At 38.8% G+C, this 12,639-nt stretch overlaps 1 protein-coding gene across 5 annotated transcripts; it reads right to left on the bottom strand.

Moving 5' to 3' along the window:
* Positions 1 to 1,083: 1,083 nt before the first annotated feature.
* LOC131075002 (phenylacetaldehyde reductase) lies at positions 1,084 to 2,538 on the bottom strand. Of its 5 annotated transcripts, none has more exons than XR_009372684.1 (4): positions 2,004 to 2,518; positions 1,627 to 1,928; positions 1,335 to 1,533; positions 1,084 to 1,242 (listed from the first exon to the last, which is right to left on the bottom strand). XR_009372684.1 is itself a non-coding variant. In XM_058011768.2 (2 exons), the coding sequence occupies exons 1-2, from the start codon at positions 2,411 to 2,413 to the stop codon at positions 1,813 to 1,815; spliced, it is 246 nt and encodes an 81-aa protein (XP_057867751.2). In that variant the 5' UTR covers positions 2,414 to 2,518; the 3' UTR covers positions 1,595 to 1,812. The 5 variants fall into 5 exon arrangements, 1 of the variants encoding a protein (XP_057867751.2); XR_009372685.1 differs by having other exon boundaries at positions 1,627 to 2,148; positions 2,284 to 2,518; XR_009372683.1 differs by having other exon boundaries at positions 1,627 to 2,538.
* Positions 2,539 to 12,639: the final 10,101 nt, after the last annotated feature.

Here is a 12,639-nt window from a genome sequence, read left to right as displayed (position 1 = left end):
ACATGGAAAATTATGGCCTTAAAACTATTATGTGACCTTAAATATATTGTGCAACCTTGAACCTATATTTTCATCCTTGAAGTGGTTTGTGGCAATTAGAATCTTGTTTATATTTGTATATCTAAAAATGATGGGAATGTGTACATCTTGTTTTGTTTGTAGTAAAGTCCTACTAGACTAATTTAATAATGCTTACGCATTTTAAAGACATGCCAAGTAGAATGTAGGTGCTTATGTATATATCCTTATGATTGCATTGTTAAATCAATGCTCTAGATAAAGATCAAATGATATGCTAATAAGTCAATGGATGAATTTATACCTAGCACTTTGTCCATTTATATAGTACCCCAATTGCAAAAAATAAATATTTTGTGCTTGATTTAGACAGCATCAACTTCTTTGAGGCAAATTGAATTGGCTCTATAATTAATTTTGAACTTGGAAGAACGGGTTGAGCTTGTATGTATGGCCCTAAATTAGGTTGAGTACCACATCTACAATTGTAACTATAGACTAAAACAACATATGTAAAGTTTAGGTCTAGACCACTAGGGAATAAAAGTTCAAATTTTAATTAGATATAGGCTAAATACACCATTTGAATATTAAACAATTACATTAGAAACAAAACAAGTTTAAGATATAAATACACTTTTTACCTCTACTCTATGATAATTGGTTATAATTCATGTATTTTTTAACTTTCAATATTTAAAGTATGTTATAATATATTTTAATTTAATGGAAGATACGTGTAATCATATACAAGACAAGCCAACAATCTATATTTTTCAACTACAAACCAATTAAAATTGATAGATGTTCATAATACAATACAAATGTATTATTGAAGTCAAACTCAACAAACTTTTAGTTTGCCAAAAAAATAAAAAAATGGAACAAATTATATAATTTTTTCTTACAAAACTAATAAATTGTTACATGAAATTAAGAGGAGAGAATTTAATTGAATTAAGAAAAATATGATGAGATTCAAAGAATATATTAAGTTTTTATTGAACCAAGATTATTGGAATAAAATTTATGAAATTAGATGATATTTTTTTAGAATAATGTCTAGATGTCTTGAACTATTAATTCAAAATCTTAATCCTTTTGGCACATTCTATGCCCTGTTTGAATGTTTTTTCCAAAATATACTTGTAAGAGAAGCCCATATCCAATAATTTTTTGGAAGAAAATGACACTTATCTATTAATGGAGTTCTCCTCTTGCAACCTAAAATAAATATGAAAGAAAATTGTTATGGACTAAACATCTGCTCCTAACCAATAAAATAGTTAAAAATTGGATAAAAAATATTTACTTACTTAGGTTCAGTCTTTAATTGTATAGCAGGAAAATCTTTGAGAGACTTGATAGTTGCAAAATCAACACAACAAATATGACAACCTTGTATGCTCCATCAGAAATATGTGGGCATTGGATACATCCTCTATATGAACTATTGGTATAGAGTCCAATACAAATTGGATATATACTTTAGGACTTCATAGAATATGCTATTTACTGCACAAAAAAATTTAAAAAACACATCATATTAGAAATATAGAGAATCTCCAATATTTTGAAATAATAAAATGTTTATATATTTATGCATACCTCCAAGTAGAGCTGATATTACTTGAACTGATATTTTATCATGTGTAGTTGTAATCCAAAGCCCAATGACAAAAATCAGTTGCACTGTTATCACCACAAGATTGTTTTGAGCACCATAATTAAGGGCCTCATGTTCTGCTAATGTCTTGGCAATCCTCTACCAAGCACAAAATATTTGCTTGAGATTTACTCCTCCACTGTAGAATCAAAGCTGCCCTCCTTCAGTAGATCAGGTTGGAAGAGCTTAAGCCTATCCTCTGCTCTTGCCAGATCTAACAAAGACCCAGATTTTCTCTTGTCCCCTGCAGTTTTAAGCATTTGAAAATCATAAATTTGACAATAAAAAAAGAGAAGAATCTTCAAAACACATCACTTACCGGTGAGGCTTTAGGGTTTGAGAGATCTAACAACGGCAAAATAATTCCTCTCTCCTGTAGTTTTAAGCATTACCATATGGCGAGGATAAAAAGCACGTGGATCTTTGAGAGTTGCATTCACTGTGTAACCCCTTTGCAGAAGATTCTTCACCAGCCATTATCCGATGTATCCATAAATTTTTTTAAAACAAAATCTTTAAAACGCATTACTTACTGGTAAGGATTTAGGATCTGGCAGATATAAAAACGGCAAAGGGTTTAGGGTAAGGTTATTAAGTACCTGGATCTCTGAGTGTGGCGTTCACTGTGTAATCCCTTTGCAGAAGATCCTTCACAAGCCATAATCCAATGTATCCTGCTGCTCCAGTCACGCACACTCGTTTTACAGTCTTCTCACCCTCATCCGCCATGCCAACTCAGAACAGGGCAACTCAGGACAGGGCTTTTTAGGACACAATTTCACTTCGAAGCGAGTTGATAAAATCGACCTAAAATATCAAACTCCATTCAAATGAATGAATGGATGATTTTCGATAGGGGAACACAATTAGTGTTCACTTTTTGTTCATCTAATTTTTAAATTATTATTTTTTTTTAAATTAAAAAATTGTAACTAAAAATTCATTAGGGGAAAGGACCCAGTAGTTGAGCATGTACCAATTGTTGTGAGGGTTGTTGATACCTTTTGTTCCAAAAATTGAACAAATAAAACCTATTGTTTGAAACAAAAAATATCAATTTTTGTTAGGAAATGTACCAACAGCTGTTAAGAAATGTACCAATAGTTGTTAAGAAATGTACTAATATTGTAAAAAGTAACCAATCAAGTGATGTCATGTCAGTTGCACAACTATTGGGGTCTCTTTTGCATGCCTATTGGTCTCACTTTTTTTGGGGCCTGTTTTGGACACCTTGGCAAAAAGCACGCTGATGTGGCATCATATTTGATGATGTGGCCCTGAAACCTTAGTTATAAGTAGGGGACTTGCCAAGTAAGTTGCTGTAAAAAAATTGGAGTGATTTGAAATTTCCAAGTAGGATTTTGAGAAGCGCGAAGTTAGGGTGCACAACTACTGGGTCCTTTCCCCTAATAACTTTCACATATATGAATAATTGTTCTACTTTAGTGGTACCCATAGCACATAACTACTGGAACATTTGTGCATAAGTATTGGTCATTCTTAAAGTGGTTGTAGTGCACAGTTATTGGGGCATCTTTAAGTAGGCATCAAATGACACTTTGAAATGGCCATTATTTTACCTTAACACACATAAAGGATCCCATAGTGTGCATTATTACTACCCATAAATCAAGAGAATAACTATAAGTAGTTAAGTCACATATAGAGACAACAAAATAAAAATCGTTGGAAATTGATGTATTGTCCAGGATCTATGGGTTCACAAAATTAGCTAGGGGAAGAGCACCAATAGATAACATAGTTCCAATAACCGTCACCTTATTATCATGTTGACCCCCCAATAGCCGTCATAGTGAAAACATCATTAATAAATTTGTTTTGTACCAATAGCTGATCATTTTTTGTAATTAATTGGCCCATTTGTGCACAACTATTGGAACATTTGTCCCATTTGTGTACCACTATTGGAACATTTGTGCACCACTATTGGGGCATTTGTCAATAAGTACTAGCGATTTTGAGTTGACAGTTATTGGAACATCTTTAGTTAGGTATCAGGCGACACTTTGAAATGTGTATTTTTTGACCTGTGTGCGCATAACTGATTCCACAACGTGCATCGTTACTACCCAGAAGCCAAATCAATAGCTATAAACAGTTAAGTCGCATACGAAGACAACTAAAAAAAATAAAATAAAATCCGATGTACCGTTTAGAATCTGTGGGTGCGCGAAGTTAGCTATGACGACTACTAGTGCTCTTCCCCTATAATGGTAATTGGTATGCTTCCCCTAGACTAACCAAGAGAGTTGAGTAACACACAAGACAAGTAAATATTATATTAAAATAGAAAGGTTGTGAAGGATGTTGATTAGTTGTAAACTATTTGATAGTGTAGTTTTTAATTGCTTTCATATGGTGGAGCCTCATGGATGAGAGCTTCCTAAACAAAATTAATGGGTGATGCTAAGATTATTTTAGAATATTTTTAAGTGAATGGTCCCATGGATTTTGTAACGTAGTTTAAGCTCTTAAATTTATGAAAGTTGTCGTTTCATGAATTAAACTATTTTGCATATTCAATTCAATAGAATAACTAAATATAAAAAAATTAAAAAATAATTGACAGGAATTTAAAAGGTTCATATGATTAACAAGTGGTAGAAAAAGTCTAAGTTGGTGAATCAATTTCTAGTCTTATCCCAACTGCACCCACTTGGATTTTCAAACTAAAATGTACGAGCTGCTATTATTGAGGAAAAGATTCTAATTAATCTTGTTGTATTTTTTTCCTTCACGGGGCCCTTGCTTCTTAAAGATAAACCTTGAAGCCCCATGGGACCCAATACTCCTTCCCCCCATGAGACCTTAACCTAACTATCAAATTTAGATTTGAGATGTCTTCTTTAATGTTGTTTAGCCTTATAAATACTAGTCTAGAATTGTTGGTGTAATTTTGACTTTCAAATCTATGATTAAATTCAAAAGTCATGATTGTATTTCTAATTGTCACTTGCTTTTTAATTCATGTCTCTACTATAACACTTGAGTTAAAGTCAAGGTGGTATTACAGATGTCATTTGATGTTTACTATGTTAGCATTGAAGTTTGTGATTTCCTTATGCCCAATACAAACCTCAATGTTTTTGATTAAAAAGCAGTGTGAACCAGGGCACTGACCCTTTACATAGAAAAACTATCAACGATACCACAGTGCATCGGTAACACTATAACATCATTAACAACAAACTAAAACCAATCTTTTGAAATAAAAAACAACAAAAAACTAGAGAAAACACAACATCTATAGGGTCGCCTTGCACACCCCAATGCATTCTATGACACTGTTCTAGTTAGTGAACATGAACTTATATAGTTCCCTGGCCTCCTGTTTCTCTTCCTCAAAATCCGTAGTTCATTCCCTCAGCAGAGAGAGGGTGAGCGTCGAGCTGTGTAAAACCTGTAGATAAAAAATATTAAGGCCAACAATTTGGGCGTCCCTGGCTTCCATCATGCTTTGGAGCCTCTTGACCTAGTCCATGATGACCTTTAGTTCCAACACTAGACCCAGATTCTCAATCTTCTGCATGATGTTCATCACCTCGATGTGCAACTTTTCCATTTGCTCCAGGGTAGGGACCCCCTGGGGGGTCTTAGTAGCCTTCTCATCCATAGTCACATCCATCGTCTTGGCCACATCCTCAGTAGGGGTACAGTCAATTCTAGTGTCAAGGCCCATCAGAGGAATAAAGTCCATCACCTCTTCCGCCATCTTCATATTGTCATTCGGGTCCAAGTCAACATAATTTGGGGCTTTAGTATCAGTATTGTCCTCACCAGTGGCTCCCGCAGTGCCCATATCCATAGGGACCCTTTCCTTATCATCGACAAAATCTAGGGTTTTAGTATCAGTATTACCCTCATCGGTGGCTCCCGCAATGCCCATATCCATAGGGTCCCTTCCCTTGTCAGCTTTGGCAGCATCCTCACTGGGGGCCTCTATAGTGTTTTTGGGTCCCCCCAATCCTTGTCCTCTGTGGGTCCTCCTTAGAGTCAATCATCTCAATCATAGGGGTCTTCTTCTTAACCGAGCTTTTGGAGGCCAATCTGCTAGACCTCCTTCTTGCCTTAGAGTCAGGGGAGGGGTTATCATTCTCGGCATCCTCGGAAGACGAATTGTCCTCATATACAATTCGTTTATGTTTGATAGGGGTTTTACCTTTACCCTTGGAAAGGGAGCAAGACATACTGGGAGAGGCAGACAATGTCAAGCTGGGAGAGACCTCAGATATTAAAACCATGGAGGCAAAAGAAGGCAAAGACATGGGGAAATTAGTCATAGCAAAGGCCTCATGCGAAAGTTGGAAAAATCTAGGAAAAGCCATAGAAAGGGCAACAAGCTGCTGAGGGGTTGGCATAGGGGGTTGAGTGAGCGTGAGGTTCCTGGGGGGCTAAAGGGTCTGATGATATTTAAAAAGCTTGTAAATGAGACCCTGGTGGAGGAGGTAGGGCGGCTTGTCCCCATGCTTGGGGTCCAAGGTATCTTTGACAGAGCTTTCAATGGAATGCAACAAGTAAAAAGGTAAACAAAGCAAATTGTTATTTCAAAAATGATAAAGAAGGGGCAGATGATAATTATAAAATTCCTTGTCTCTACCCTCGAGCGTGAAATATTTCATTATCATCAAGAAGATCATATTCCAAGGATGTTTTAGCTCTTCACAAGCAAATCCTCCCTAGAGTTTAATGGGTTCCTCACGGTTGCGGAAGAAATGTTTTAGGCCTTCATTGTTCGCCACATGACCAGTGCACTTCCATTGTCGCTTGTCGAGGGCCAGCCTTGTGGCATGGGTGATGGTTTCTTCAAAGACTTCAAATGAAATGTCGCCCACCAAAACATGTCACCCAGACCAGGAGGAGGCAAATTCAGCAAAGAGTCACTCGTTGTGGCCCTGCAGACACTCCAAGAAATTAGCGATCCCTCCTTCCACGCAGTAATTCCAGACCAGGGGGTCATTCTTGAAGTCATCCAATTTATCTGGCTCATTTATGACCGTTTCACCCCCCATATCATCAGCAAAGTGAGCTTCTTTAGTCATGAAGACAGTTTCACAGAGAAGATTGCAGAGACCCTTGGATAAACTAGTCATGAGAAAATGACTCAGTAAGGGAAATTTGAGCCTGCTCTTGTAATTAAGGCAATAAAAAATAGAATAATTGCCAATTAAAGTCTTAGTGCAATGGGAAGTGTGCGAGTCAGGGTTCATTAAGTGAGACATGAAGTTAGTCGCATGGGAAATATTGAAAACACACTTTTGGAGATGATTTCCTAGTTGTGTGGCATGAGAAGCTAGCAGGTACTGACAGCAACCATCACGTTAACTTCCATAGCGTACCTCATCATTAGGCAATAAGCCAAAAAGGCTTGCCAACACAACAACATGTCCTTCGTAGCCAGGCTAGCTGAACGAGTCACCACCCAACTGGCAGTAACTGTAGGAATATTCCAATTTTTTGAATTATGAAACCAACACCTCCAAACAACCCTTAGGGAAGAGAGGGGAGTAAGGAAAAAACTAAGCAACAACTCAATCATTGATAGATATTTTAGATTTCTCTCCCCGAAGAAGGAAGTTGACGTGGTCTGGGAGGGAATTCTAACTCCTCCAACATCTTAAACCAGAATTATTTAGCCCAAGGGTAGCCAGAGCATCAACCACTCTATTACCCTCTCTGAAGACATGCATGAATCTAAACAAGTCGAGCCCATAAATGAGCCTTAGGGTGTCCCTGATGGTTCCCTCAATGGTCTAGTTAATCCTATTCCACCCTTTGATAGCATCTATGATGAGCTTGGAATCACCCTCAATATCCATTGACACTATTCCCATAGTGAGGGAAAAATGAATCCCCTAGGCTAAGGCCATTACTTCAGCTTGATGAGAGGAGTGCCCATTCAAGTTTCCCACATAAGCAACAACAAGGTCCCCTATGTGGGTTCTGACAATCCCTCCACCAGCAACCAAGACCCCTTTGGTAGCCCCATCAAAGTTGAGTTTAAAGCCATAGGTGGCAGGAGGGGACCAAATCATGCTTTGCCTTAAGAGTCTCTTAGAGAAGTCAACAAGAGAGAATGAGGGGGGAAGATTTTAGTATCTAGCAATTTCCCAGTCCCAGGTAGAGGGGGGCTTGGAGGCCAGTCGGGTTCTAATGACCGAGATATTCTCAAGAATCAACTTTAGGAAACAAGAAAAAACAGTTTCCACAGAGGCCTCTTTGTCTCTGAATATCCTGCCATTCCTTTCCTTCCAGATACTCCAACTCACATGAGGGGGGATCTGCTTCCACAATTGTTGGATAAGGGGTTGGAGGAGGGACACCAAAAATATTGGGACAAACTTAACAAGTTGTCATTCATAATCCATTTGATATTGAGCTTGTTGCAGACCATCCCCCAGAGCTCTTGAGAAAACACACAATGGAAAAAGAGATGAGCAGGGATTTTCGCATCATTTTTGCAAAGGATGCATCTATTAGGCAATTGGAATCCCCTCAACCAAATTATCTCAGGTCAAGATTTTGTTGTGGAGAGCAGTCCACCAGAAGAAGTTTACCTTGGGGATGAGTTGGGGGTTCTAGATCTCTTTCCAGTTGATGGTATGATCAGGTTCCCTTAGCAAGCTGTTGTAGGCAATTCTGAGAGAGAAGTCCCAGGAGGGGTCCCACTTCCAAATGAATTTATCTTCCTTGGGGAAGAAGGGGAGGAAGGTGCTCGCCAAAAGCTCTTGAATCTCTCCAGCAGTAGGGAGAAGGAAGGGTTGATCAATGCAGCAGTCCTCTAAAGCCCTCAAAGTGTTGTTGATGAAGTAATCACTAACCCTCTCCCCAAAGAAACTTTTAGCAGCATTTTGGAGCCTTCTAAGGGAGGGGGAGAAATCAAGGGGCTTCTTTCCCAACCAACAACCCTCCCAAAAGAGGATATTCTTACCATTACCAATAAGCCACCTCATACCATGGGATAAAGGGTCTCTGCAACTCATGATGTTGTTCCAGATTTTGGAACCCCTGGGGAGGCCATCCAACTTGAGAACAGAGAAAAAATTGTCATTTCCTAGGTATTTAGCCCTGATAATCCTGCTCCAATCCTCATCCTTATTCAAAAGCTTCCAGATAGTTTTGGTCATAAGGGCCTTATTAAACTTGGAGATCTTGTGGGTTCCCAACCCGCCCATGGCCTTAGGGAGACAGACTCTGTCCCAGCCCACCAAAGTGAGCCTCTTCTTTTCTTCCATCCCAGTCCAAAGGAAGATCTTTTGGATATTCTCTAGCTTGGTAGTCATGGCTGTCGAAATCTTAAAAAGGGAGAGGAAGTACACAGGGATCCCCTAGAGAGAGGAGGTAAGGAGCTGCAATTTCCCAGCACCACTAAGGAATCTACCTTTTCAACCAGCAATTTTCTTTTGCATTCTTTCAAGGATGGTGACCCAGAAAAAATTAGAGACCTCTTTGATAGTCAAAGGGAGGCCAAGGTAGGTGTCAGGGAGGGAGGCCATTTGACAACCAAGGATTCTATAGATTTTATCTTGGAGTTGCACATGAGTGTGAAAGAATTATATGCTACTCTTCGTAGTTGATGTGTTGACCAAAGGCCTGAGCATATAAGTTGTGGAAACATTTCCAAGTAGTAGTTTCCACCACATAGGAGATTCCAAAGAGAATAGTGTCATTGACAAACTGTTGTAGAAGATTGGGAGGTGTCATTGAGGCCAGTTTGATGCCCATGAGAGCTCCACTATTAACCATGGAGTTTAGATTAGAAGCCAACACTTCAACAAGGATAATGAAGAGGTAAGAGGAGATAGGGTCCCCTTGTCTTAGACCTCTAGAGGCCTCGAACTTCTCTAGGGGGCTCCCATTAAGAAGAACAAAGTATCTGACTATAGATATGCATTCCCTGATGAGTTTTAGAAGTTTATCTCCAAACCCAACCTTCTTCAAAACTTTTTAGAGAAAGTTCCAATTGACTCTATCATAAGCCTTAGAAATATCAAGCTTGAGCACCATCCCCGACTGATGGATCTTGTCCATGGAATGGATTATCTCATGAGTAGAGATGGTCGCATCGATAATTTGTCTACTAGGAACAAAACCTTTTTGGGTTGGGCTAATCAGAGAGTCCAGAAAAGGTTTGAGCCTATTAACAAGAACTTTGCTGAAGATTTTGTAAATAGTGTTGCAAAGATTGATAAAGCGGAAATCCTTGAGGCTGGTCAGCTCCTGAATTTTGGGGACAAGGGAAATAAAGGTTTTATTGAGCTTGTTAAGAAGCCTCCCAGATCTAAAACAATTCCTAGTAGCAAGAACAACAACAGGGCTCACCACTTCCTAGAAATCTTGGAAAAAAGCTGGGGGGAAACCATCAAGACCTCTTGATTTGAAGGCACCCATAGCAAAAAAAATGGTCTTGACTTCCTCCTCATATATAGGGGCCATAATGAGGTTATTATCCTTTGGCGAGAGGGGGGTGTGAGGTAATTGAGAAGGTCCTCCCCAAAAAGGGCCCCGATGTCACTATCATCCCTAAACAAAGTGGCAAAATAGTTAGTAGTCAATCTGCCCAGACTGTCCTCATCTTTGACCTCCTAATTGTTGTCATTCATGAGGGAAGAGATGTGGTTTCTTCACCTATGGATATTGGTAGATCTGTGAAAGAAAGTCGTATTCATATCTCCTTCTTTGAGCCATTGCACTGGAGATTTCCGTTTCTAGTAGAGTTCTTCTTTGTAAGAGTTCTCTTTCCATTTTCTGCAAAGAACGGCCTCCTCCATGTGGGTAGCTTCAAGGTAGTCACCTATTTTGATGTGCTCCTGGATAGTAGTCAACTTACTATTGAGATCCTTTTTCTGAATGAAGATGTCCCTAAAGGTATTTTTGCTCCAACCCCTGACATTCCTTTTGATCAATTCTAACTTCTGGGCAACCCGAAACATGGGTGTGCCAGGGATGTTGGTACCCCACCATTTTTTGATGCATTTCTTGAATTCAGGATGAGAATTCCACAGAATTTCATACCTAAAGGGGTGACTTTTCCTTATAGGATTCATGGTACTACAAAGGAGTAGGGGGTTGTGGTCGGAGACCATTCTGGGGAGGGTAGAGAGCTTCAAAGAAGGACCAATTCCCCAATTGCCCAAAATGAGAAACCTGTCAAGTCTGACTTGTATAAGATCCTTTCCTTTCTTGAGATTGGACCAAGTGAATTTTTTCCTCGTTAATTCCACATCTAATAACCCATTCCTACCAATGAAGTCAGAAAGGTTTGTCATGTTGTCAGAGTACTCCAGGAGACCACCCAACTTCTCAAAGGGGGTCAGAGGAGAGTTGAAATCACCTACAATCAACCAGTGGGAATTGGCGTTATTTTAAATTAGAGTAGTTATGTCATTCTAGAGATCCAATCTACCTAACTCGACATTAGGGTCATAAACATTAATGAGCAGGTAGGAGTCCACCAGGGAAGAGATTTTAGAGACCAAAGAGTTGGAAAAGTAGGAGAGGAGACTGCCAGAGAAATAGGTGGGGTCCCACATGGTAACCAAGCCACTAGAAGCTCTGGTAGCATCATTGATAAAGAACTTAGCACCATGCCAAATTTTTCTAGCAACAAGGGAAAAGGAGGTCATAGATATTTTAACCTCTTAGAGGAGAAGGACCTTAATTTTATTTTCAAATATACAATTCTTATGAGCATATTTATTTTGGGGACTATTGAGGCCCCTCATATTCCATGAGAGGACCTTCATTTCTTACCTTTCATGGACGTCTGCAAGGTCTTTTTCCTGCCATTGGTAACCTCCCTTGTTGCTTCCTTTTGTCTGGATAGTCTCTACGATGGCCGACCCGCTTAAAGGTTAGTCCCCACATTAGGCTTTTCATTCTTGGTTTTGTGTCTCTGAGTAGTCTAGCTCTCATCATCAGGTATCTTGCAACCACTGGATGAAGCTCCAGGTGCACCAAGAGAGGGGAGGCCCTGATCCGAAGTGGGGTGAGTTAAAATTTTTGGGGAGCGAGCCCTCCCAAGGGCAAGAATGGGCCCCCTCGCAATTTCACCATCTTCCAGTTGATCAACAGGTTGAACCAAGTTGACCATCAGGGAGATGCACTACTCCTTCAAGGTAGACTTAGGGGCCTCATCCTCATTATTTGCAGGAGATTTGAGAAGGTTGATAATACTCTCAGCAAAGGGGCACTCTTCCGTAATCGGGTCATAAACTGCGAGGGAAAGCAAACCAAGGCCATAAGCAGAAGCCACTTCTTGCCCAACTGTCAGGCCATTAAGCTTGGGAGGTGTGGGACAAACCTTTGGATTGGGGTTTTCATCAAGAGTTGGGCCCTTGAGCTTGAGAGGCATGGGATCTAGAGCTTTACATTGAGAGATAATATGCCCTGCTTTTCGGCATTTTTGGCAGAAAAATAATTAAGATTGTTGACAATGCATAATGAAAATAATTAAGATTACAAGTATTGTAATTAACAATTAGTGCTATTGGTACTTTCAATTTAACTATTTTTATTTTCAATTTGTCTAATATTGCCTTCTATATTATTGTTTTTAAATTTTAATTTGTGTGATACTAGACTGTTAAATGGTCAACATTAGATCTTGATAAAGTAGTGTATGGATTCCAATAACTATATCACTATTATTTCAATGGGTGTTATTCAATTCCTACAATCTCATTATTGATTTATCACTTCATTACAATAATTAAACATAACTAACACATAAATAAAATATACTATAGAAAAGTAAATTGAGTAAATAGTTAATCTTGAATATTTCAATCATACTAAACCCATTATAATAATAAGGTCTTCTTGGAGCTTGATTTGTAATTGAAACTTTAGTATACCTATATCTAAATTTAGGGGGAAACTATGTTTATGATGTTTATTGTTTTGAACACTATCTAAGTCACTTGCATTCCCATTAG

This window comes from Cryptomeria japonica, chromosome 5, assembly GCF_030272615.1.
Source record: "Cryptomeria japonica chromosome 5, Sugi_1.0, whole genome shotgun sequence".
In the NCBI taxonomy this organism is placed as follows: Eukaryota; Viridiplantae; Streptophyta; class Pinopsida; order Cupressales; family Cupressaceae; genus Cryptomeria; species Cryptomeria japonica.
This window is presented reverse-complemented; position numbering and strand designations above follow the sequence as displayed.